Source organism: Thamnophis sirtalis, unplaced genomic scaffold (genome assembly GCF_051295495.1).
Source record: "Thamnophis sirtalis isolate CommonGarterSnake01/CBP01778 unplaced genomic scaffold, rThaSir2_p1.2 scaffold_3, whole genome shotgun sequence".
Taxonomy (NCBI): domain Eukaryota; kingdom Metazoa; phylum Chordata; class Lepidosauria; order Squamata; family Natricidae; genus Thamnophis; species Thamnophis sirtalis.
This window is the reverse complement of record NW_028261383.1, coordinates 17,538,961-17,566,629: the sequence shown is the minus strand read 5'-3', so window position 1 is coordinate 17,566,629 and position 27,669 is coordinate 17,538,961. Positions and strand designations below refer to the sequence as shown.

The following is a 27,669-nucleotide window of genomic DNA, read 5'->3' as shown; positions in this document are numbered from 1 at the left end:
AGGCAGTCAGAAGAGGAGGACCAGGAGCCTCTGTTGGAAACCCAGCTTGTGTCTTGCGGTTGTTGGGAACTCCGGCCTGAAGGGGAGGCAGATGGGACACAAGCAGAAAGGCCACAATTAGAAAAAGGATTTATTTTTTTATTTCTTTAATTCAATACATACAGCTGCCCTTATCAACTTATCCGCTCAGACTCTCAGCAAAGGGGGAGAAGAAAGGGCAGAGATCCCTTCGCCCTCTTTTGATGAAAGAAATGGAAGATCCTGAAAAAGGTATGTTTTTCCTCATCATAGTTTAGCTTGATATGTTTTCATAGCAATGGAGCCTTCCGCTTTTCTTGTTTTCCTTTTTCATTTCCTTTTCCCCTTTTCATTTATGGTCTAATGATATATCCCTGCCTTAAATTCTCCGAGGGACCTAAGCTTCCTAGTCACATTTCTTGAGGTGAATTTCCTACTCAATCCCTATGTAAAAATATGTTTTTCCTCATCATAGTTTAGCTTGATATTCCTTTTTCAGGATCTTCCATTTCATCAAAAGAGGGCGAAGGGATCTCTGCCCTTTCTTCTCCCCCTTTGCTGAGAGTCTGAGCGGATAAGTTGATAAGGGCAGCTGTATGTATTGAATTAAAGAAATAAAAAAAAATCATATTTCTGATTGTGGCCTTTCTGCCTGTCCACCATCTGCCTCCCCTTCAGGCCGGAGTTCCCAACAACCGCAAGACACAAGCTGTTTCCAACAGAGACTCCTGGTCCTCCTCTTCTGACTGCCTGACTGGATTTGGACCCTTTTGAGGCCTCCTCCGATCTCTGCCCAGCCTTCAGGGCCGCTGTTCTTGAGGGAAGTGAGTTCAAATCCTCCAGAGAGATTTTTCTCCATCTCCACAGACGGTTCCTGGACAGAAGGGGAGAAAGATGGCGAAATTGCTGGCTCCGGAAACGACATAGCCACTTTCGGGCAGTGAAAAGGGCCTTTCCTTCGACTCCCAAGCCCATCATCCATGCCCTCTCTCTTCCCCGCAAACGCGCTCCTCTTTCCCGCGCTTTCTACAATCTTGGGACTTTGCGGCAAATCCACCAGGGGGCGCTCTCCGCGAAAAGAAGGGAACTCCCGGCGCGTTCTCATTGGTCCACTGGAGGGCGAACGTCAAGGCTGGCTTTCTAGAGGAGGCCGGGAGGAAGTGACGTCACAAACGCTTTCCGCTCTAGGACGCGTCCCTCGCTCTGCTTAACCCCTGGGGCTCCGCAGGAGGCTGAGAGGTTGCGGAGAGTCTGGCGGGGTGGTGGTGCAGACGTGACCCGGGTGAGGGACGGCATTTCGCGAGCAAAGGGAGGCGGAGGAGGGAGAGACCCGCGCCCGGCCCTCCTCCGGTTTCAACCCCGGGACCCATGTTCCCCAGCCGCACTCTCCATGCAAGAGGAAGCGGGGATCCCAGAAAGGCTGCGGGGATCAGGGATCCCTCCCCGCCCGTGTCCGGGAAAGAGCCCGAGTGGGGGGCGGGGAGGGTCGGCCTTGCGGAGGCCCAGCAGGAGAGGAGAGAAGCCGGGCGGGGAGGAGGCAAGATTCGCACCAGGCTCCCCGAGGGCCCGATTTTGTCTCCGGAGAGGGAGAGAAGCGCGGTAGCCACTCCAGCTGCCTCCTTTCCGCCCTGCGCTGGGATGAGCCGTTGGGTATTCGGGCAAGTTGGGTGAAGGTTGTTCAGTGGCTGAATTCCACTTTCTAATTCTTGGCTTTTTCTTTCCATCTCAGACACAGAAACTGGAAGCCATTTGAAATCTTTGCAAGCCAAAAGTTTCTCTTGGGCAAAAGAAAAAGGAGCGGAAGAACTTGCAGGGATCCGTCCTGCAGCCCCAGAAATGGTCCCGTGAAGGAAAAGGCATCTGGAGACCCACCAGAGTCCTTGGACCCATCTGGAGTTGCTCTGCAAGACAGAGATAGGATGGAGACACAAACTTTTGCCAAGGAGGGAAGTGGAAAAGGCCCTTCAGCTGCTCAGCCTGGGAAGGGGGGGAAGCCCTGGAGAAGAACTGGGCAGAAGATCCTGGAGGAGGAAACCATCCTCCCTTCAGATGTTCAGCCCTGGAACTTTATCCAACACTGGGAGGTTGAAGGTCCTCGAGGATTTTGCAGCCGACTCCATGACTTTAGTAGGCGATGGCTGAGATCCGAAAAGCACACCAAAGCCCAGTTGCTGGACCTGGTTGTTTTGGAGCAGTTCCTGGCTCTTCTGCCCCCAGAGATGGAGAGCTGGGTACGGGAGTGTGGAGCAGAGACCAGCTCCCAGGCAGTGGCCCTGGTGGAAGGCTTCTTCCTGAGCCAGGCGGAGGATCAGAAGGAGCAGGTCGAGTTGCAGGTGAGAGCTCAAAAGGAAATAGATTATGTGTTTGTATACTGCAGTTCTGCAGTTCGGCTGTTCGGTTGACTCAGCCTTCCATCCTTCCGAGGTGGGTAAAATGAGGACCCAGACTGTGGGGGCGATATGCTGATTCTGTAAACCGCTTAGAGAGGGCTGAAAGCCCTATGAAGCGGTATATAACTCTAACTGCTATTGCTATTGCTATTCTTCCTAAACTTCTCTGACGTTCATAATATATGGCAATGTTCCACCAATTCTTGTAGGACATTGTTCCATTGTTTTCTCACTCAACCACATTGATGGATATTGGGGGCTTTGAGGTTTTGTTCCGAATACAGGAATCCACTTTACTTCATGTGATGTGCATTTATTCTGCTTCTTTTTTCCTTCCTCCTATTTGAAGTCCTACAATGTGGAGATCAGAGATCCTGAGCGAAAGAAGAATCCATCAAATCCCCCTCAGGAGCTATTTTTCAGGAGGATCCCTTGGGAAGATCAAAGTCAGGACGCCTCAGGAGGTAATGGAAGATCCTCCGATTACGCATCTGTCTTACCTTTGCTGTCTCTTCTTTTCTGTACAATCCCTCCTCCTATTTTGTTAATTACGCATTTTGAAATTATTTATTCTTTACAGAGAAACAAAGAATGAAGACTTCTGGTTTTTATGACGCAGATCAAATAACAGTTGAACCCGCAAATCAAGTAAGAAAGGGAAAAGTTATTAGATTTGTATTCTCCCTTCAGGAAGTGAAGCAGGTGTGCAGAGTGCTCTCTCCTATTCCTCCCCCCTCCTTTTTTTTGGACTGGATTATTTTTGTGTTCCTCCACAACATGAACATCACAATAGCAGGTTCAAGTTGCTGTCAGCCAGCATAGCTTCCTCTGGTTATATTGTTCTTTTAGGTACTCCTCCAACTTTGAGTTTACAAGAAGCAATTGGCAGGAACTGCTAGAACTCCGTTCTTTTTGTAGTTTATCGGAAGGTAAAGATGAACAGAGTTGAAAGGGACCTTATAGGTCATCTAGCTCAAGCAGACCCTGCTCTATTTCTGACAAATGGCAGTCCAATTTCTTGAAAGCCTCTAGTGATGAAGCTCCCACAACCTCTGAAGGCAATTGTTCTGTTGGTTGATTGTTCTGACTGTCAGAAAATTTCTCCTTATTTCTAGGTTGAATCTCTCCTTGATCAGTTTCTATCCATTATTCCTTGTCTGACCTTCAGATGCCTTGGAAAACAAAGAGCTAGAAAACACTTCTTCCATACCATAAAATGATGTACCATCCTAATTGAAGATTGTGGCCCTCTAATAATAATAATAATCTTCTATGCCTCAAGTTAATTCATTATTTCGCCTACGTAAGCAAAGATGCCTTGTAATACGATTCCCAGTCCGGTAACCCAAAGCGCGCATTAGCTTTTGACTCCTGTAACATTTCCAATTTCATTCTTGCTTTTTTCCCTTGCCAAATATATTTCAAAATTGTTTCATTCAATTCTTCAAAATATTTTTTCTCTAGTCTTATCGGTATTGTTTGAAATAGGAAATAGCTTCGGTAGTATACTCATTTTTGTATTAGGTGTTCTCCCCGTCATTGAGAGTTGTAGGTTCTTCCATTTCTCCAAATCCAACTTAATTTGTTGTATTAACTTTCTTTAGTTATCATCTTTAATTATTGTGCATCTTGCTGTTAGGTAGATTCCTAAATATTTCACTTTTTTAACTATCTGAAGGTCTACCTTTTTTGTCAATTCATTTCTCTGTTTATCTGTAAGATTTTTAATTATTATTTTTTCTTTATTTATTTATTTTCAATCCGGCATCTTCTCCCTACTCTATTTTCCCTATCAATTGAAGACCAGTTTCTAGTAGTTATTCTAGTATGAGATAGAAATGCTTGTAGTTTATATTTTTCTTGTTTTATTTCCATTCCTTTTATTTCTGGATCCTGTCTAATATTTCTAGTTAACATTTCCTATGTTAAATAATGGAGATAGCGGACACCCTTGTCTTCTACTTTTTTATATGAAAATTTTCTGTCAGATCTCCAATCCTAATCACTTTTGCTCTCTGATTTGTATTAATTGCCTTAATCATATTTATAAATTTTCCACCAAAGTCCATACATTTTAATTGTTGTACCATAAATTGCCAATTTACATTATCAAATGCATTCTGGGCATATAGAAAGATCAATGCCAGTTGTTTTTCACAATGTACTTCATAGTATTCCAGGGTATCTAAAATTATTCTCACATTGTTTCTAATTTGCCTTTTAGGTAAAACCCCATTTTGGTTGGAATGTATAAATTCATTCAGAAATCTCAAGTCTTTCAGCTATTACTGGAACAAATATTGTAGAGTGCTTTAAATAAGGATATCGAGCTATAATTTTTTATTTGTGTTAAGTTTAAATCTTCTTTTGGAATAAGATTATGCTAGCATCCGTTCATGCATCTGGTATCTTAGCTTCTAGTAACATTTCATTATATACCTCTAACATTTACAAACTCAATGTATCTTGTAAGGTAAGTCTTTGTAGATTTCTACTGGCAGGCCTTGAGGGCCTGTTATTTTGTAATTTTTCTGTCTTTTAATCACCTCTACTAATTCTACCATTGTTATTCTTTCATTCACTGAAAATCTTCACCATTTCTGACACAAAGTTCAAGATCTTGCTCTACACCCACCAGCCCATCACATGGTCCAATCTTCCACCGCCATGCTGGCAGCTCTATCCATCCAGTTCCGGTCAGGTGCAGAGGTGCAGAGACAAAAGGATGACCTTGGCTTTCTAGAAAGGAATTTTGTTTTGGCTACATAGCATCTACTCCGTACAATCCCCCCTCCCATTTTCCCACAATAAAAAGGACATAATAGAATATTAGAAAGTATGGCAGGCCAAGGCTCAAAGAAGAATATGACTGCAGGCCTGACACCCCGATCACTAATAGCACCCCAGTACTTCATTATTCCACAGACATAGGAAAAGCAAACAGATCACAGATCAGTTCCTTCAGATTCAATCAGTCTTCAGTATCTCAACATTGCAATCAGTTGTTTATGATCCACAAGACCTACTATGTCTGTAAGTTTTGCTATTTAAATGTTCTAATGTTCCACAATAGCAAGTTAGTCCAAAATCAATCTACACAGGCCTTCTTAGGAATAAGAGAAAAACTTGAAGAATAAAAAAGCAGGATAAAAGGGAAAATATTTATCTTCTGTCAATTAGTATTTGTAATCCTTAAAGCCCTTTGAGTCCCCACTCTTTAATACTCCAATCTTTCACATTATCGAAGCTAATCCCAATAATCCACAAAGTCAGTCCACACAGGTTTTCCTTTATATAAATATTCAACGAGTGAAGACAAGTATTTATAATCCACAAGGCCCTCTGAATTTCTTATCTAATTCTTTGGTATTCCAAGATGTCAAGATAAACTCAAAAGTCTTCTTCTTCCCACATTCCCAAAACATTTTATCTTCCATTTTTCCCTTTGAACATTCAATGGTATTTATAATCCACAAAAATTCAAGGGGATTCCTTTTATGCATATACCACCTATCTTGCTTTTTCCACGATAGTTTCCAAAAAACTTCTTTTTTCAATCTGTCTCTAAACACAGTTCTTAAAAGAAAGTGTATGCATTCAGTCTGGTCACTTCCAAAATGTTCCTTGTTAGAATGGAATGGAATAGGAACGGAATGGAGAATTTGAAGGGACCTTGGAGGTCTTTTAGCCCAACTCCCTGCTTAGGCAGGAAACCCTACACCACTTGAAACAAATTGATATCCAATCTCTTGTATATTGTGTTTGGCCAGTAGATGTCACCTATACTTTGGCTCTGAAGAGCCTCCAGGCAGGCAGAAAGTGGTTGGGCTCTGCAGAGCTCGCCACAACCGTCTCACACCAATGTCAGCGCTGTCTCCCCTGTTACACTTACTACTGTAAAGCCAGTTATCACCAATTCTGTGCCTGTGCATTTGGTTTTTCTTTCCTAAATGTAGAACCTTACATTTCACAATGTTGTTTTTCATTTTGTTAGATAGGGTCCAATCTGTCGGTCCTTCTATATCTTGAGCCAATCTTCTGGAGTGTTGTTATTCCTGTCAATTTAGTCTTGTCTGCAAATTTGATGAGTTCCCCTTCTATCTTCTTGTCTAAATCACTGATGAAGATGAACAGATCTTGCGAATACTCCTGTTCTTTTTTCTGTGTTTAGGAGAGTCTGGTGTCCTTTGAGGAGGTGGCTGTGTATTTCTCGGAGGAGGAATGGTCTCAGCTGGATCCTGACCAAAAAGCACTGCATTCAGAAGTCATGCTTGAAAACCATAGGAATGTGGTCTCCCTGGGTAAGAGTTTTCTAGTCCCCAATTAAAGACTTCAAAAAGACAGATCATAATTAGTTTTTTTAAAATTAAAAAATAATTGATCAGATATCGTCTCGTGAGAGGGTGAAGGAAGGGATCTGTCCTTGTACTCCAAGGAAGGAAAGAGTCAATGTCTCTTTGTTTAGATGCTTTTGGGCCATTTCTTATCTGTATTTCATTCCATTTCTCTTTGAACTTATCTGTGGAGACAGAAAAGAATGAGGTGTGCTTTTATGTATTCTCTGGAGGTCATGTGAGAAGAACGTGTTGTCATTTGTCCTCTGAAACCTCCAAAATGGTGCGAGAACAGAACTTTCACTCTCAGGCCATGGAAGAGCATTCTCCCAATCCAATTCAAGGCCAAAGGCCTCACGTAGTGTGACTCAGAGCATCCTAGGGTTCAGGTAATCCCCGAGTTACGACAGTCCATTAAGCGACCATTCAAACTTATGACCTAGCCCACTCCCAAGTACTTAAGACTCGCTACGGAAATTACAAATGTTGCAGCACCACAGTCGTCATTCACACTTCCAAATGACAGCAGAGGCGTTGCGGCTACCTTTGCCCTATCTATACCAGCTTTACACCTGATGGTACTTACGTTGTGACAGTGTAGGAAGCCGTCAGTTCCTTTGCCTGCTTCGGTGCATTTGAAGAAAAAGGAGGCCTAAAGTTGTGAGATCACTAGTGGGACATCTCGCACTACTGATTTCATGTGATTTTGCATTACAGTACTTTAGGTCTCTGTTCTCTGCTAACCAAGGCCTGCACGAGATCCAGGGCAAAGTGCTTTGCAAACAGAAGGAAGGCCTCTTTCTTTTCAAAGACTTTGGCCCTGGATCTCGTGCAGTCCTCAGTTCTTAAAAGAACACAGGCCTAAAGTACTGCAGTGCGAGATCCTGCAAGATTACTAGCCTGAGATCTTGCACTACTTATCTTGCACTAAAGAGTTTAGGCCTCTATTCTCTGTGAACTGAAGCCTGTACCAGATCCAGCCAAAGCTCTAAAGCCAATGAGACTTTGGAGGAGCAAAATAGCCATTCTTGAAGCCTCCCAACTTTTCCAGTCTCAGCGCGAAAAGCATTTAAAAGCAAATGGGAGGCTTCAAGCAAGGGGTTTCGTTCCAAAGTTTCTGAAGTTTTATTTTCTTTTAAAACAAACATTTCATCATTCCTCAATCAGTGAGACATCGGAGTACAATTTTATTGTGTGTCGAAATAGTTCTAATTTACCACCAAATTCTTGTCTAGCCTAATGTATACCCCTCCCTTCCTCCAACCTCCCCAGAACCTGTACACGGTATGGATTTTTAACAAACACAGTCTAAAATCTATTGAGAAAAAGGAAATAAAGAAATTAATGACATCTCTACAGTGATCTTAGCTTCTTCTTGCTGAGCTAACTTTAAACAATTTAAATCATTTCTAATCTTAAACATAGGCTAACTGGAATTTTTTGGTCCCATATTTATTTTGTATATAGTCAATCCATTTTTTCCAGTCTCGTTTATATCTCTCATTTGAATGCTGATATTTTAGCCATCTCGGCTAAGTTTGTAACTTTCAATGTCCATTCTTGAATTGTAGGCAAGTCTTCCTTCTTCCAGTATTGCGCCACCAACAGTCTTGCTGCCGTTATTAGGTGCAGAATCAAGTTAGTCTCTACCACTGTAAAGTCAATACTTATACCTAGTAAAAATAACTGAGGAGTAAACTTTATCCTTCTTTTAAAGATATTTTGCATAATCCACCAGATTTTTATCCAAAATGCCTTAACCTTTTGACAGGTCCACCATATATGAAAATATGTAGCATCGAGAGAGCCGCATCTCCAACATTTAGGCTGTAAATTCGGATACATAGAAGCAAGCTTTTTAGGATCTAAATGCCATCTATAGAACATCTTATAAAAATTTTCTCTCAGGTTTTGAGCTTGTGTAAATTTCACATTTCTTACCCAGATTCTTTCCCATGTAGCCAGCATTATTGGTTCTTCAATGTTTTGAGCCCACTTTATCATACAATCTTTAACTAATTCTGTTTCCGAATCCATCTGTATTAATACATTATATATCCTCTTTATATGCATTAAGCTTTGATCTCTTATTTGTTTAAACAGATTATCCTAAATGAATAAAACCAATTTTTTGATCTATTTTCCACCTAGCCTGTAATTGCCCATACTGGAACCATGTTTGAACTACCTTCTCCTCTTTTAATACCTCTAAGGATTTTAATTGTAGTACCCCTCTTTCCAAGATAAGAAGCTGTCTGTAGGTAATTCTATCCTGTTTTTGTGCTATATTCATATTTTCAATTGCGTGTCTAGGAATTGCCACATGGGTATCTTGTCATTTAATTTATATTGGTATTTTTTCCAGACGCGCAGTAAAGCATTTCTTAAAATATGACTTTTAAAATTCTTGTCCAATTTTTTGTTGAATAACAGGTAAGCATGCCAACTATATACCAGATCGTGTTCCTCAATATTCAATATTCTATCATTAGTTAAATGAGTCCAATCACTAATTACAGATAGCGCCACTGCATCATAATATAGTTTTAGGTTAGGTAGTTTCAAGCCTCCTCTCTCGCGTGTATCTTGCATTAGTTTCAGCTTTACCCTCGGCTTCTTTCCTGCCCATACAAATTTGTTGATACCCTTCTGCCATTCTAAAAGATTCGCATCTTTTTTAAGTATAGGTAACATTTGGAAAAGAAATAAAAATTTTGGTAAGATGTTCATTTTCACTGCCGCTATTCTACCTAGCAAAGATAAGTGCAATTTCTCCCATTTTTTCATCTCTATCTGTATACTATGCCAAAGTGGTTCATAATTATACTTATATAGTTTCCCATTTGAAGTTAAAATATTAACTCCAAGATATTTAACCTTTTTGACTCTCACATCCTAACATTCCTCCTAATTCTTCCTTTTGTTTAGTATTCATATTTATAGCTAATATTTTTGTTTTTCCTAAGTTTATTTTAAAACCAGACACTTGACCATATTGATTAATCGTATTCATTAAAACCATACTGGATTCCTGCGGTTGTTCCAATATTATGACCAAATCATCCGCAAAAGTGCGCACTCTGTATTCTTGTTGCCTAATCTTAATCCCTTTTAGACCATCCAAGCCCCGTTTTTAATTCAATAATACTTCCAAAGTTATAATAAACAATAGTGGGGACAAAGGACAGCCCTGTCTTGTACCTTTTCCAATTTGAAAAGAGTCTGTTAAATTTCCATTGGCTATGATTTGTGCTGTTTGCTGTTGGTATATTGCTTTAATTGACTGTAAAAAATTCTCTCCTATCTGCAATTTTTGCAATATCTTCAACAGAAATTGCCAATTAACTCGATCAAAGGCTTTCTCAGCATCCAAAAATATGAACGCAGCAAGAATTTGGTTGTTCTTTCCCAGATATTCTAATGCATTAATAATTAATCTAACATTACTTTTCATCTGTCTCCCCTGTATAAAACCTGTTTGGTCAGCGTGTATCAATTGTTGAATAACCAGCATTAACCTATTTGCTAGTATTTTAGTAAAAATTTTATAATCTACATTAAGTAATGAGATAGGTCTATAGTTTTTTGGTTGGGTAGTATCTTGATCTTCTTTGGGTACAAGGATATAAACGCTGTCTTCCAAGATGGAGGCACCTTACCTTCCGTTTGAATCTTATTAAATAATTCTCTAAGAGGTTCTACCATTTCTAACTGTAAATTTTTATAGTAAACCACTGTCAAACCATCTGTACCTGGTGCCTTCCCTGACTTTAACTGCTTGATTACCTGTAAAATTTTCCCCGAGGTTATTGGTTGGTTCAATTTTTGCCTGTGCTCTTCTTTAACTGAGGGTATTTTCTCTTTATCTAAATATTTGTCTATATCTAAACCATTAATTTTATACCCTTTATACAACTCTGTAAAAAATTCCCCAAATGCCTTTTGAATCTCATCCTGTTGAAACACCTCCTTCCCTCTGTCAGTCAGTTTAGATATATTTCAAGTTTTCCTTTTTTTCCTAATCTGTTAAGCTAACCATCTGCCAGGTTTGCTGGCGTTACAAAAAGTATTGTGTGTTGCATATAATAAACTAGTGGCTACCTGGTCAGAGATCAACATGTCAAATTGAGATTTTAATATGGTGATAGCTTCCTTAACCTTTGTATCGCCTGGATAACAATTTTTTACAATCATTAATATACTTTTCATATCTAAATAAGTTTTCATTCAATCTCCAAGACCTTCTTGCCTGCACTACCCTTCCCAATTCCATCCAAAGTGGGTTATGATCCGAAAGGACCCAAGCCGCAATCTTTGTCTTTGTCGTTCCAAAGTTTCATAGTTGGGATCAAGGAATGGGCTGAGCAGGAGTCCCACCTGCCAGAAAGACCTCATGGAGCAGCTACAATAAGGCAGCTTGTTTCAAAATCATTTCCGTTCCCACAGGTCTCTGCTGAAATTAACCCACTTCAATAAATCTTATATTTTCTCCTTATTCCTCCTTGGATGTTTTCCCTGATTATTCCTTGACTCAAAACAGACTTTGATTGAGATTTGCAGATATAGAAATACTTGTAAAGACAGAGATGTTTTCTAGATATTTTCAAAGCTTTCAGGACTCATGAATATAGAAATCATCCTGTCTATATCACACCACTGTAAACATGCAAACATAAAACATAATGGAATTTTGGAAAAATTCAGAAAAAGAATCACTTGACTTTGTACAGTTTGATCTTTTTCTCTAACCTTGTTTTTATGTTCACTTCTCTTTTGCTTTGAAGGTAATAATGGGCAGGCGAATCAAGATTCCAGTGAACTGTTCCAAGTGATCAATGTTAAAGATGAAACAGAGACGTTTGGGATTCAAATGGAATTAGAAACCCATGACAGAAACCAGTCAAATGATTGGAATCAGGAGAGCTCCTCTTCCACCTATGCTCCAATGCAAGACTTTCTTGCCCAACGAGACAAAAGAAGGAAAGAATATATTGGAAAAAGTGTGAAGCAAAACAAAGCTAAATTACAAGTAAAAGAACACAATTTAAGCCCAAATAAAGGAGAAGATGCTATAAGAAGACACAGTGGACAAAATTACAATGGGACATTCATTCCTTCTCTTGGAAATGAATTCCTTGCATCTCAAAAAGTAATTGATACAAAAGAGAAGACTTATAAATGTTTGGAATATGGAACTTGTTTTAGAACAAGCAGGCAACTTACTTCACATGAAAGGATTCGCCCTAGGGAGAAGGTATACAAATGCAGAGAGTGTGGTAACAGGTTCAGAAAATGTAGTAATCTTATTTCCCATAAAAGGATCCACTCAGGAGAGAAACCATATAAATGCATGGAGTGCGGAAAGACCTTTGCTCAAAGTGGTCATCTTATTTCCCATAAGATGGTCCACACAGGGGAGAAACCATATAAATGCATGAATTGTGGAAAGACATTTGCTCGCAGCTATGAACTTACTTCCCATAACAGAATCCACACAGGAGAGAAGCCATATAAATGTATGGAGTGTGGGAAAACCTTTACTCAGAGCAGTGGACTCACTAAACACAAAAGGATCCACACAGGAGAAAAACCGTATAAATGCATGGAGTGTGGAAAGACCTTTGCTCTGAACGGGACACTCACTATTCACAAAAAGATCCACACAGGAGAGGAACCATATAAATGCATGGAGTGTGGGAAAACCTTTACTCAGAGCAGTGGACTCACTAAACACAAAAGAATCCACACAGGAGAAAAACCGTATAAATGCATGGAGTGTGGAAAGACCTTTGCTCTCAACGGGACACTCACTATCCACAAAAAGATCCACTCAGGAGAGAAGCCGTATAAATGCATGGAGTGTGGAAAGACCTTTGCTCAAAGTGGTAATCTTATTTCCCATAAGATGGTCCACACAGGGGAGAAACCATATAAATGCATGAATTGTGGAAAGACATTTTCTCGCAGCTATGAACTTACTTCCCATTACAGAATCCACACAGGGGAGAAACCATATAAATGCATGGAATGTGGAAAGAGCTTTGCTCAGAATAGTAAACTTACTTCTCATAAATGGATCCACACAGGGGAAAAACCATATAAATGCATTAATTGTGGAAAGACATTTGCCCGTAGCTATGAACTTACTTGCCATAACAGAATCCATACAGGGGAGAAACCATATAAATGTATGGAATGTGGAAAGAGCTTTGCTCAGAATAGTAATCTTGCTTCTCATAAATGGATCCACACAGAGGAGAAACCATATAAATGCATGAATTGCGGAAAGACCTTTGCTCGCAGCTATGAACTTACTTCCCATAACAGAATCCACACAGGAGAGAAGCCATATAAATGTATGGAATGTGGAAAGACCTTTGCTCTGAACGGGGCACTCACTATTCACAAAAAGATCCACACAGGAGAGAAGCCGTATAAATGCACGGAGTGTGGAAAGGCCTTTGCTCAAAGTGGTCACCTTATTTCCCATAAGATAGTCCACACAGGGGAGAAACCATATAAATGCATGAATTGTGGAAAGACATTTGCTCGAAGCTATGATCTTACTTCCCATAACAGAAGCCACACAGGAGAGAAGCCATATAAATGTATGGAATGTGGAAAGACCTTTGCTCTGAACAGGACATTCACTATCCACAAAAAGATTCACACAGGGGAGAAGCCGTATAAATGCATGGAGTGTGGAAAGGCCTTTGCTCAAAGTGGTCATCTTATTTCCCATAAGATAGTCCACACAGGGGAGAAACCATATAAATGCATGAATTGTGGAAAGACATTTGCTCGCAACTATGATCTTACTTCCCATAACAGAAGCCACACAGGAGAGAAGCCGTATAAATGCATGGAGTGTGGAAAGACCTTTGCTCAAAGTGGTAATCTTATTTCCCATAAGATGGTCCATGCAAGTGAGAAGCCATATAAATGTATGGAATGTGGAAAGAGCTTTGCTCAGAATAGTAAACTTACTTCTCATGAACGGATCCACACTCGTGAGAAAGTATACAGCAATAGTAATTTCACAGAGTTATATACCACTTCAGTTTATGCTTCCCAGCAATCTGGGCCCTCATTTTACTCCCCTCTGCAGGATAAAAGTCTGAATCAACCATGAGGCTGTCCGTATCAAACTCCTGGCTGTGGGGAATTAGCCACTGCCCCACCATATCTATAGATTTTTTATTTATATGTATATTGTGCCTTTCTGATCCATATGCCCCAAGGTTAAATCGAACAAAATGAAATTTAGTGTGGAGGGAAAAAATGGTTTTACACCTGGGCAGGAAAAACATTACATAGAATGTGGCTCAACTGTGAGATCTTGGAGTCTGAATGGATAAGTCACGTGTGTGCAGCTGCAGCCTAAAAAACTAATACAATCCTTGATTGTATAAACAGGCATAGAATTAAACTCACAGGAAGTATTAGTCCTGCTCCATAAAGCCTTAGTAAGATCACATGTAAAACACTGCATCCAGTTTTGGTCATCAAACTGCAAAAAAGATGTTGAGACTTTGGAAAAAGGGCAGAGAAGGGCAGTAGGCTGATTAATCATTAAAGGACTTGGAGACTAAAACATAGGAAGAACGGTTGTAGGATTTTGGTTTGGCTACTCTAGAGAAAAGAAGGATTGGGAGTGGAATGATATCAATATTCCAGTGTTTGAGAGGCTACGCACGCATGAGCACCAGAAACCGAAAGAGCAGCTGCTCGGTGTGCATGCTCGTGCAGGAAGATGATATCCAGTTTCCAGTGTGTGCATGCGCTCCAGCTACCTGGTGTCTAATTTCTGGCACACATGCATGCTGGAAGACCAGCTCGCATGCCCAAAGACATGGAGAGGGGATCCTGGCAGTCACTTCCTAAGGGAGCAGAGCTGTCGGCCAGGATAGGCGGGCTGGGGCTTCCCTCCTTCCCCGACTGAGTGGGCTTCTTGCATAGCCCAAGACCTCCAGCCCATGGCATCAATACACATCTGCTGTCCAGAGCGCTTGGCCAGCTTGGGCGCACCCGAAAGGCAGCAGCAGTGGCGGCAGTGGGGAAACAGGAGACAAGGTTAGATTGCATAGTCAAATATAGGGAATAAAAGATCTAAGGAACAAAGATGGGAGAAAAATTAAAAAGAAAATAAGATTAAAGGTTTGAATGCAGGTAAGAGATGATGGATAAGGGAAAATAGAGGAAAAAAATGATGAATAAAAATCAATAATGCGTATTAATATCAGAACTATACAGGTTGGATTATTATTTTAGTGTGATAGATATCAGGATGATAATTTCATATAAGTGGAAATGAAGAATTGGGAAAATAGACTGTACTACTAAATATGTATAAAAATATGAACAACAGTGAAAGGTTAGAACTTAACAATGGGTGATTAGGGAAATATTTATAAATATATATTAATCTAAGCATCTGTATATATAGTAGAATTATATGGATTGAACAATTGGAAAGAATATTAATAGAAATACCCTAAATGTATAAATTATTGTGATTGATACTAAAACTGTATTATGAGATATTGAATAATAGAAGGATGGAACTTTGATTTAACTAAGGAAATATGAAAAACAATATAGGTGGAAAACATGTCTTTGAATATTATAGCTATGTGAAAGCCGGGGGGGGGGGAATTAAAATAGGGATAGAAAATAGTGGGGAATAATAATTATATACAAAAGGACAAAGATGGTTCAGAAATGATAGGTGATAATAAAAGGCATGTATAAATAATATAAAATAATGGAAATGAAAGGTAATGTTTAGGAATAATAACACTTTGTTTATGTGTACTGAAATGCATGTTACTCAGTTACCATACCATTCATGCATTGATATGTATAAAGAATATAGAAAATAAAAATTTGATTGAAAAAAAAAAGAAATGGGAAAGGGAGGGGGGAGGAAATAGACCGGCTATCAATCAAAACAAAAAGGTTTCCTGTAGGAACCAAGGTCATCTTGACAGATGGCAGAGGAGTGGCAGCTACCTTCATTGGATGAGGTGATTGGTGACACCTGGGGAGGAAATATTTGCTCTCTTAATTAAGGGGAAACTGCAGCCCCTTCTTTTCAACCCCAAGGAGCTTACAATCAACAAGTCTCTCTCCCCCCATTCCATATCTCTCTGTGTCTCTTTCTTTCTCCTTTCCACTATTTAAGCCCCTCAAGACTTTTAGGAAAGGAAAGGAAAGTTTGGTAGAAGAGCAAATGGGGATGAGGAAGAGGCCTCCGCACAGCCCAGTTTTCGCCTCCTCTGCCAGCTAAAAATGGGCTGTGCGGAGGGTCCAGTGGGCCTCTGTGCAGTTCATTTTTGGCCTCCCTGGGCCTTCAGAAGGTGGGTGAATGCCAGCGGGTGAGTGGGGCAATGGTGGGGCTGCCTTGTGGTCCCGCACGGGTCAGATTAATGGTTTCAGTGGGCTGTATCCAGCATGCGGGCCATAAGGAGAACGGGGTTATAGGTTCAGTTAGAAAGTGTACCACATAGGCTCTTTGTCCTAATTTTGTGATCTTTCCTCATGTGACCCATCTCTGGACTCTCTGTCTTATCAATATCTTTTTTTAGCGAGGTCTGCAGAACTGCTCACCGTATTCCAAATGATATCTGACTAAAGCCCTACATAATACGTTAGTTCCTTCTTTTTCTTGATGGTGATACATCTGGTCAGGCAAACCAGAATTCTGTTTGGCTTCACAGCTGCCTGGTCACACTATCTACTCAGTTTGCACTTTTTTCCAGAGTTTACACAGTTGTGTGAAAAAAGTGCTGCTGGAACTCAGAATACCTGTACTTCTAGATTTCTGGAAATATGAATAAATTTGAATCGCTTCCGAGATTTGTCCACATATAGAATTTAAAAGCAAGTAGTTTTATTAAGTTCCCCTAGCTAGCCAGCTTACTGGACAATGTTACTAGTCCTTGTTTTACAATAATTTATTAAGTAGCCATTCAAAAGTACAATAGCAAAGAATGATGGTTGTGACTGCTTCATTCCTTTCTTTACAATTTTAGTCATTTAGTCATTTATTTGACATTTATAGGCCGCCCTTTTCCCTGAGGGGACTCACGGCGGCTTACAATTAATAGGGAGGGAGTGCAAGACAGAACACAAGAAAAAAGAAAAATGTGAATAAAAAAATAAACCAGTAAAACACAACATTCATTCAGCATTCGGGTGGGGCGAGGCTAAGGTCTTATCCCCAGGCCTGACGGGATAGCCAGATCTTGAGGGCTGTGCGGAAGGTCTGGACGGTGGTGAGGGTGCGAATCTCCACGGGGAGATCGTTCCAAAGCGTCGGAGCTGCAACTGAGAAGGCTCTCCTCCGCGTAGTCGCCAGTCGGCACTGACTGGCGGATGGAATTCGGAGGAGGCCTACTCTATGCGATCTGATGGGACGCAGGGAGGTAATTGGCAGAAGGCGGTCTCTCAAATAGTCAGATCCACTACCATGGAGGGCTTTATGAATGGTAAGTAGCACCTTGAAGCGCACCCGAAGATCAACAGGTAGCCAGCGCAGCTCACGGAGGATCGGTGTTATGTGGGCGAACCGTGGTACACCCAGAATCACTCGCGCGGCCGCATTCTGGACTAGCTGAAGTCGCAGCTTCCAATAGAGTTGGAAGGGACCTTGGAGGTCTTCTAGTCCAACCCCTTGCATAGGCAAAAAAAACCTATACCCCTTCAGACAAATGGCTATCCAACATCTTTTTAAAGATTTCCAGTATTGGGGCATTTACAACTTCTGGAGGCAAGTAGTTCCACTGATTAATTGTTCTAACTGTCAGGAAATTTCTCCTCAGTTCTAAGTTGCTTCTCTCCTTGATTAGTTTCCACCCATTGCTTCTTGTTCTATCCTCAGGTGCTTTGGAGAATAGCTTGACTCCCTCTTCTTTGTTGCAACCCCTAAGATATTGGAACACTGCTATCATGTCATCCCTAGTCCTTCTTTCCATTAAACTAGACCTACCCAGTTCCTGCAAGCGTTCTTCCTATGTTTTAGTCTCCAGTCCCCTAATCATCTTTGTTGCTCTTCTCTGCACTCTTTCTAGAGTCTCCACATCTTTTCTACATCGTGGAGACCAAAACTGGATGCAGTATTCCAAGTGTGGACTTACCAAGCCATTATAAAGTGGTATTAACACTTCACGTGATCTTGATTCTATCCCTGTTTATGCAGCCTAGAACTGTGTTGGCTTTTTTGGCAGCTGCTGCACAGCTGGCGCATATTTAAATGGTTCTAATTTGTCAAGATCCTTCTGTATCTTAAGCCTGTCTTCTGGAATGTTGGCTATTCCTGCCAGCTTGGTGTCATCTGCAAATTTGATGAGTTCCCCATTTATTCCCTCATCCAAATCATTGATAGCTCACGGTTGAAATGTGGGGTCCTTGGTGCTCTGTGACTTGTTTAGTTGTGGATGTTTCATTATCCAAACTAGGGAACATCATGAGTGCACCAACCAACCTCAGAGGACACTAAGGATCCCTCAATCCAACTACCATCCGCTGTGTCAAATTAAGATCCGGGTCAACCAATATGAATGTAGAAGCAGGGAACCTTTTTCGGTCAAAGACCTCTTATGATCTGATGGAATAATGACAGCTGTCAAAGTAGAGTGTGTGGAAAAAGCTTCTGGGAGAACAATTTGGTTTTCATAGAAGGGCCAGAATGAAGAGAAGCAGAAACAAATGCATGGGCAGAAGATATTTTTCAAGCATTAGGGCCATATTTTTTTTCCTATGGTTTGCCATAACATTAAGGTAACTTAAAATTAACAGTCGTGTAGTTACCTGCTAAACATGCATAAAATTCTCTTTCTTACATGAATAAAAATTACTAACACAGTAAAGTGTCTGGATGGTCTGGGAGGGAGGAATATTTCAGTTGATGCTCAATGGAAGCTGTTTTTTAAACATTGATTATTAAAGGTTTGTGTGACAAAGTGTAGAGAAAAAATAGATACAGAAAGAAAAATGAGATGTTACTTCCACTTTTTTCCATCCTTTTAAACTTTGTTTTGTTCACTGTAGCTAACCTCTCTGCGTCACTGTCAACTCCAAATCTGGCCGAATGTTTTCATAGCAATGGAGCCTTCCGCTTTTCTTTTTTTTGCTTTTTCATTGCCTTTTCCTCTTTTCATTTATGGTCTAATGATATATCCCTGCCTTAAATTCTCCAAGGGCCTTAAGCTTCCTAGTCGCATTTCTTGAGGTAAATTTTCTACTCAATCCCTATGCAAAAATGTTTTTTTTTCTCATGATAGTTTAGCTTGATATTCCTTTTTCAGGATCTTCTTTTCTTTCATCAGAAGAGGCCGGTGGGGTCTCTGCCCTTTTTTCTCCCCCTTTGCTGAGAGTCTGAGCGGATAAGTTGATAAGGGCAGCTGTATGTATTAAATTAAAGAAATTTAAAAAATAAATTAAAATCATATTTCTGATTGTGGCCTTTTTTCTGTGCCCCAACTGCCTCCCCTTCAGAGAGATCTTTCTCCATCTCCACAGACGGTTCCTGGACAGAAGGGGAGAAAGATGGCGAAATTGCTGCCTTTGGAAACGACGTAGCCACTTTCGGGCAGTGAAAAGGGCCTTTCCTTCGACTCCCAACCCATCTTCCATGGCCTCTCTCTTCCCCTCAGACGCGCTCCTCTTTCCCGCCCTTTCTACAATCTTGGGACTTTACGGCAAATCCGCCAGGGGGCGGTCTCCGCCAAGAGAAGGGAACTTCCGGCGCTTCCCCATTGGTCCACTGGAGGGAGAACGTCAAGGCTGGCTTTCTAGAGGAGGCCGGGAGGAAGTGACGTCACAAACGCTTTCCGTTCTAGGACGCCTCCCTCGCTCTGCTTAACCCCTAGGGCTCCGCAGGAGGCTGAGAGGCTGTGGAGAGTCTGGCGGCGGGGAGGTCCAGACGTGACCCGGGTGAGGGACGGCATTTCGCGGGCAAAGGGAGGCGGAGGAGGGAGAGACCCGCGCCCGGCGCTCCTCCGGCTTCAACCCCGGGTCCCATGTTCCCCAGCCGCCCTCTCCATGCAGGTGGAAGCGGGGATCCCAGAAAGGCTGCGGGGATCCGGGATCCCTTCCCGCCCGTGTCCGGGAAAGAGCCCGAGTGGGGGGAGGGATGGTCGGCCTTGCGGAGGCTGAATTCCACTTTCTAATTCATGGCTTTTCTTTTTCTTTCCATCTCAGACACAGAAACTGGAAGCCATTTGAAATCTTTGCAAGCCAAAAGTTTCTCTTGGGCAAAAGAAAAAGTAGCGGAAAAACTTGCAGGGATCCGTCCTGCAGCCCCAGAAATGGTCCCGTGAAGAAAAAGGCACCTGAAGACCCACCAGAGTCCTTGGAGCCATCTGGAGTTGCTCTGCAGGACAGAGAAAGGATGGAGACACAAGCTTTTGCCAAGGAGGGAAGCGGAAAAGGCCCTTCAACTGCTCAGCCTGGGAAGGGGGGGAATCTCTGGACAAGGACTGGGCAGAAGATCCTGGAGGAGGAAACCATCCTCCCTTCCGAAGTTCAGCCCTGGAACTTTATCCAACACTGGGAGGCTGAAGGTCCTCGAGGATTTTGCAGCCGACTCCATGACTTTAGTAGGCAATGGCTGAGACCAGGAAAGCACACCAAAGCCCAGTTGCTGGACCTGGTGGTTTTGGAGCAGTTCCTGGCTCTTCTGCCCCCAGAGATGGAGAGCTGGGTACGGGAGTATGGAGCAGAGACCAGTTCCCAGGCAGTGGCCCTGGTGGAAGGCTTCTTCCTGAGCCAGGGGGAGGAGCAGAAGGAGCAGGTCGAGTTGCAGGTGAGAGCTGGAAAAGGAAATAGATTATGTGTTTGAATATATAACTCTAACTGCTATTGCTATTGCTATTCTTCCTAGACTTCTCTGACGTTCATAATATGTGGCAATGTTCCACCAATTCTTGTAGGAAATTGTTCCATTGTTTTCTCACTCAACCACATTGATGGATATTGGGGGCTTTGAGGTTTTGTTCCGAATACAGGAATCCACTTTACTTCGTGTGATGTACATTTATTCTGCTGCTTTTTTCCTTCCTCCTATTAGAAGTCCTGCCCCATGGAGGTCAGAGATCCTGAGGGAAAGAAGAATCCATCAAATCCCCCTCAGGAGTTATTTTTCAGGAGGATCCCTTGGGAAGATCAAAGTCAGGTCGCCTCAGGAGGTAATTGAAGATCCTCCGATTACCCATCTGTCTTACTTTTGCTGTCTCTTCTCTTCTGTACAATACCTCCTCCTATTTTGTTAATTACACATTTTGAAATTATTTATTCTTTACAGAGAAACAAAGAATGAAGCTTTCTGGTTTTTATGACGGAGATCAAATAACAGTTGAACCCCCAAATCAAGTAAGAAAGGGAAAAGTAATTAGATTTGTATTCTCCCTTCAGGAAGTGAAGGGGGTGTGCAGAGTGCTCTCTCCTATTCCCCCACCCCTTTTTTTGGACTGGATTATTTTTGTGTTCCTCCACAACATGAACATCACAATAGCAGGTTCAAGTTGCTGTCAGCCAGCATAGCTTCCTCTGGTTATATTGTTCTGTTAGGTACTCCTCCAACTTTGAGTTCATAAGAAGCAATTTTTTCAAACCCTTTAAGAATTAGGAATAAATATATCACAGTGGCAGGAACTGCTGGACCTCCATTCTTTTTGTAGTTTATCGGAAGGTAAAGATGAACAGAGTTGAAAGGGACCTTGTAGGTCATCTAGCTCAAGCAGACCCTGCTCTATTTCTGACAAATGCTAGTACAATCTCTTCTTGAAAGCCTCAAGTGATGAAGCAGTTACAAAATCCGAAGGGAAGCGGTTCCATTGGTTGATTGTTCTTATTGTCAGAAAGTTCTTCTTTATTTCTAGGTTGAATCCCTCCTTGCTCAGTCTCCATCGATTATTCCTTGTTTGGCCTTCAGATGCCTTGGGAAATAGCTTGACCCCCTCCTGTCTATGGAAGCCCTTCAAATATTGGAATATTGCTATCATGTCTCCCCTCATCCTTCTCTTCACTACACTAGCCATGCCCAGTTACTGCAACCATTCATCATATGAATGCCTCCCGTCCCCTAATCCTATTGGTTGCTCTTCTCTGCACTCTTTCTATAGTCTTGACATCCTTTTTATAGTGTGGTAGCCAAAACTGGATGCAGTTGTGAAGTTCCCAGAAGACGACCTAATTAATTTACGAGCCTCGAGACAAAGTTCAAAAGAAATCCAATTATTTATTTGGATCAAAATTCTGGCATGGATTCCTGTGGAGCCAAAAGTGCTTTCACTTAATTGCATTTGAACTTTACATCTGTATCCCCTCCCTTCTGTCTTACGTCATAACTCATTCTCCAACTAGGCTGTAGACATGAGATCCGACTCCGGCTGAAGGCATGCATGGAATTTCCCCTTCCATGCCAGCCTGATAATAGTCATGGCAACGCTTTAGACGTTGACAGCAGTATTCTAGGTGTGATGTTACTAAATATTTATTGAGAGGTATTAGTACCACACTTGATCATGACTGAATCCCTCTGTTAATGCAATTTAGTATTGCAAGATTTTTTGCCTGTCTGTACACTTTTGGCTCCTATTTGTTCAATCAATCAATCAATCAATCAATCAGAATAGAGTTAGAATGGACCTTGTAGGTCATCTAGTCCAACCTCCTGCCCAAGGAGGAGAGCCTACATCACCTCTGACAAATGGCAGTCCAATTTCCTCTTGAAAGCTTCCAGTGATGAAGCTCCCACAACTTCTGAAGGCAACTGTTCTGTTGGTTGATTGTTCTCACTGTCAGAAAATTTCCCCTTATTTCTAGGTTGAATCTCTCCTTCATCAGTTTCTATCCATTATTCCTTGTCTGGCCTTCAGGTTCCTTGGAAAACAAAGAGCTAGAAAACACTTCTTCCATACCCTAAAAGGATGTGCCACCCTAATTGAAGATTGTGGCCTTCTAATAATAATAATAATAATAATAATAATAATAATAATAATAATAATAATAATAATAATCTTCTATGCCTCAAGTTAATTCATTATTTCACCCACGTAAGCAAAGATGCCTTGTAATACAATTCCCAGTCCGGTAACCCAAAGCGCCCATTAGCTTTTGACTCCTGTAACATTTTCACTTTCATTCTTGCTTTTTTCCCTTGCCAAATATATTTCAAGATTGTTTCATTCAATTCTTCAAAATATTTTTTCTCTAGTTTTATTGGTATTGTTTGAAATAGGAAAAGTAGCTTCGGTAGTATACTCATTTTTATATTAGGTATTCTCCCTGTCATTGAGAGTTGTAGGTTCTTCCATTTCTTCAAATCCAACTTAATTTGTTGTATTAACTTTCTTTAGTTATCATCTTTAATTATTGTGCATCTTGCTTTTAGGTAGATTCCTAAATATTTCACTTTTTTAACTATCTGAAAGTCTACTTTCTCTGTTTATCTGTAAGATTTTTAACTATTATTTTTTCTTTCTTTATTTTCAATCCTGCATCTTCTTCCTACTCTATTTTCCCTACCAATTGGAGACCAGTTTCTAGTGGTTCTTCTAGTATGAGCTAGAAATGCTTGTAGTTTATATTTTTCTTGTTTTATTTCCATTCCTTTTATTTCTGGATCCTGTCTAATATTTCTAGTTAACATTTCCAATGTTAATATAAATAATGGAGATAGCGGACACCCTTGTCTTCTACTTTTTTATATGAAAATTTTCTGTCAGATTTCCAATCCCGATCACTTTTGCTCTCTGATTTGTATAAATTGCCTTAATCATATTTATAAATTTTCCACCAAAGTCCATACATTTTAATTGTTGTACCATAAATTGCCAATTTACATTAGCAAATGCTTTCTGGGCATCTAGAAAGATCAATGCCAGTTGTTTTTTACAATGTACTTCATAGAATTCCAGGCTATCTAAAATTATTCTCACATTGTTTCTAATTTACCTTATAGGTACAAACCCCATTTTGGTTGGAATGTATAAACTCATTCAGAAATCTCTTAAGTCTTTCCGCTATTATTGAAACAAATATTTTAGAGTGCTTTTAATAAGGATATCGAGCTATAATTTTTTATTTGTGTTAAATTTAAATCTTCTTTTGGAATAAGGTTATACTAGCATCCGTCCATGTATCTGGTACCTTAGCTTCTAGTAACATTTCATTATATGCCTCTAACATTTACCATTGTTATTCTTTCATTCATGAAAATCTTCACCATTTCTGACACAAAGTTCAAGATCTTGCTCCACACCCACCAGCCCATCACATGGTCCAATCTTCCACCGCCATGCTGGCATTTCTATCCATCCAGTTCCGGTGCAGAGACAAAGGATAACCTTGGCTTTCTAGAAAGGAATTTTGTTTTGGCTACATAGCATCTCCTCCGTACAATCCCCCCTCCCATTTTCCCACAATAAAAAAGACATAATAGAATATTAGAAAGTATGGCAGGCCAAAGCTCGAAGAAGAATATGACTGCAGGCCTGACACCTCGATCACTAACAGCACCCCAGTACTTCATTATTCCACAGACATAGGAAAAGCAAACAGATCACAGATCAGTTTCTTCAGGTTCAATCAGTCTTCAGTATCTCACTGTTGCAATCAGTTATGTTTATGATCCACAAGACCTACTATGTCTGTAAGTTTTGCTATTTAAATGTTCCAATGTTCCACAATAGCAAGTTAGTCCAAAATCAATCTACACAGGCCTTAGAAATAAGAGAAAAACTTGAAGAATAAAAAAGTGGGAGAAAAGGGAAAATATTTATCTTCTGTCAATTAGTATTTGTAATCCTTAAAGCCCTTTGAGTCCCCACTCTCATACTTCAATCTTTCACATTATCGAAGCTAATCCCAATAATCCACAAAGTCAGTCCACACAGGTTGTCCTTTATATAAATATTCAATGAGTGAAGACAAGTATTTATAATCCACAAGGCCCTCTGAATTTCTTATCTAATTCTTTGGTATTCCACGATGTCAAGATAAACTCAAAGTCTTCTTCTTCCCACATTCTCAAAACATTTTATTTTCCATTTTTCCCTTTGAATGGAATAGGAATAGGAATGGAATAGGAATGGAATGGAGAGTTTGAAGGGACCTTGGAGGTCTTTTAGCCCAACTCCCTGCTTAGGCAGGAAACCCTACACCACTTCAAACAAATTGATATCCAATCTCTTGTATATTGTGTTTGGCCAGTAGATGTCACCTATACTTTGGCTCTGAAGAGCCTCCAGGCAGGCAGAAAGCGGTTGGGCTCTGCAGAGCTCGCCACAACCGTCTCACTCCAATGTCAGCGTGGTCTCCCCTGTTGCACTTACTACCGTAAAGCCAGTTATCACCAATTCTGTCCCTGTGCATTTGGTTTTTCTTTCCTAAATGTAGAACCTTACATTTCACAATGTTGTTTTTCATTTTGTTAGATAGGGTCCAATCTGTCGGTCCTTCTATATCTTGAGTGTTGGTATTCCTGTCAATTTAGTCTTGTCTGCAAATTTGATGAGTTCCCCTTCTATCTTCTTGTCTAAATCACTGATGAAGATGAACAGATCTTGCGAATACTCCTGTTCTGTTTGTCAGGGTTCCAAATAGCATCCTCAATCAAATAAGAGTCTGAGCTGAGAGATTCCTCAAAGTTCCAATTTATTAGAGAAGCCATGTTGGCAAATGTGGAAAAACCTGAATCTGAAAGTTTCCAAAATGTTCCCCACCCAGTTGAAAGTTCAAGACCCTGCCCAGCACCCATATGTCCATCACATGGCCCAGTCAGACCCCGTTCCCAACTGGAGATGTTCGTCAAGCACACCCATCCGTGTGCCGGGCAATTACAGAGCAAGTTGTCCTTGACCTCCTGAGAAAGGAATTTTATTGGGACTACATATCACCCATACTCCATACAACCCCCCCTCCCATTTTCCCACAGTAGAAAATATGGGAGGCTTGAAGGACCAATGCAAAAGATGGCTTCCAGGGTTGACACTGTTATTTTTTCCACGTTCAGGGGAGTCTGGTCTCCTTCGAGGAGGTGGCTGTGTATTTCTCGGAGGAGGAATGGTCTCAGCTGGATCCTGATCAAAAGGCGCTGCATTCGGAAGTCATGCTTGAAAACCATAGGAACGTGGTCTCTCTGGGTAAGAGTTTTCTAGTCCCCAATTAAAGATTTCAAAAGGACACATCATAGTTAGTTTTTTTTAATCAAAAAATAATTGATCAGATATCGTCTCGTGAGAGGGTGAAGGAAGGGATCTGTCCTTGTACTCCAAGGAAGGAAAGAGTCAGTGTCTCTTTGCTTAGATTCTTTTGAGTCATTTCTTATCTGTATTCCATTCCATTTCTCTTTGAACTTATCTGTGGAGACTGAAAAGAATGAGGTGTGCTTTTATGTATTCTCTGGAGTTCATGTGAGAAGAACGTGTTGTCATTTGTCCTCTGAAACCTCCAAAATGGTGTGAGAACAGAACTTTCACTCTCAGGCCATGGAAGAGCATTCTCCCAATCCAATTCAAGGCCAAAGGCCTCACGTAGTGTGACTCAGAGTGTTCTAGGGTACAGGTAATCCCCAAGTTACGACAATCCATTAAGCGTCCATTCAAACTTATGACCTAGCCCATTGCCAAGTACTTAAGACTTACTCTGGAAATTACAAATGTTGCAGCACCACAGTCGTCATTCACACTTCCAAATGACAGCAGAGGCGTTGCGGCTACCCTTGCCCTATCTATACCAGCTTTACACCTGATGGTACTTACTTTGTGACAGTGTAGCAAGCCGCCAGTTACTTTGCCTGCTTCGGTGCATTTGCAGAAAAAGGAGGCCTAAAGTTGTGAGATCAGTAGTGGGACATCTCGCACCACTGATTTCATGTGATTTCACATTACAGTACTTTAGGTCTCTGTTCTCTGCTAACCAAGGCCTGCACGAGATCCAGGGCAAAGTGCTTTGCAAACAGAAGGAAGGCCTCTTTCTTTTCAAAGACTTTGGCCCTGGATCTCGTGCAGTCCTCAGTTCTTAAAAGAACACAGGCCTAAGGTACTGCAGTGCGAGATCCTGCAAGATTACTAGCCTGAGATCTTGCACTACTTATCTTGCACTAAAGAGTTTAGGCCTCTGTTCTCTGCGAACTGAAGCCTGTACCAGATCCAGCCAAAGCTCTAAAGCCAATGAGACTTTGGAGCAGCAAAATAGCCATTCTTGAAGCCTCCCAACTTTTCCAGTCTCAGCGCCAAACAGCATTTAAAACCAAATGGGAGGCTTCAAGCAAGGGATTTCGCTCCAAAGTCTCATAGTTGGGATTAAGGAACGGGCAGAAGTCCCACCTGCCAGAAAGAGCTCCTCCAAGGTACACCAGGGAACAAGGAGCTTGTTTCAAAATCGTTTCTGTTCCCACAGGTCTCTGTTGAAATTAACCCACCTCAGTAAATCTTACCGTTTCTCCTTATTCCTCCTTGGGTGTTTTCCCTGATTATTCCTTGATTCAAAACAGACTTTTCGGAATTTCGGAAACTACTCCCCCACTGCAGGGAGGTTAAGCCAATTAAATGGTTCCGCCCCAGGCGCCTGATGGACCCATTGGGATTTCAGACGGAGCTTGGGGAGATACCTGACTCCCTTGCCCACAATCTGACAGAGTCCTTGGTTGCTGCTTGGAATACAGCAGCAGCTGGGGCTCTGGACCGGATTGCACCTTTGCGGCCTCTCCGCGGCAGTGGATCGAGGAGGGCTCCTTGGTTTACCGAGGAACTCTGGGAGATGAAACACCACAAGAGACGCCTAGAGCGACGTTGGAGGGCCAGTAACTCCGAATCTGACCGAACACAGCTAAGAGCCTTTATTAGGACTTACTCAGTGGCAATACAGGCGGCAAAATATGCTCATTTTTCCGCTCTTATTGCGTCCGCAGAATCTCGCCC

The 27,669-nt window shown here is 41.4% G+C and overlaps 1 protein-coding gene across 3 annotated transcripts in view; it reads left to right on the top strand.

Moving 5' to 3' along the window:
- The first annotated feature begins 1,217 nt into the window (after positions 1 to 1,217).
- Positions 1,218 to 27,669, top strand: part of LOC148047320 (uncharacterized) — a 31,131-nt gene continuing 4,679 nt past the window's right edge. Inside the window, exons 1-6 of one of the 3 annotated variants that reach the window (XM_087711410.1) lie at positions 1,218 to 1,300; positions 1,748 to 2,351; positions 2,758 to 2,872; positions 2,989 to 3,056; positions 6,580 to 6,709; positions 11,527 to 13,760. In XM_087711410.1, coding sequence (XP_087567536.1) covers positions 1,938 to 2,351; positions 2,758 to 2,872; positions 2,989 to 3,056; positions 6,580 to 6,709; positions 11,527 to 13,760 — 2,961 coding nt within the window. In that variant the 5' untranslated portion in view covers positions 1,218 to 1,300; positions 1,748 to 1,937. The other 2 variants (XM_087711408.1, XM_087711409.1) reach the window with 2 other exon arrangements.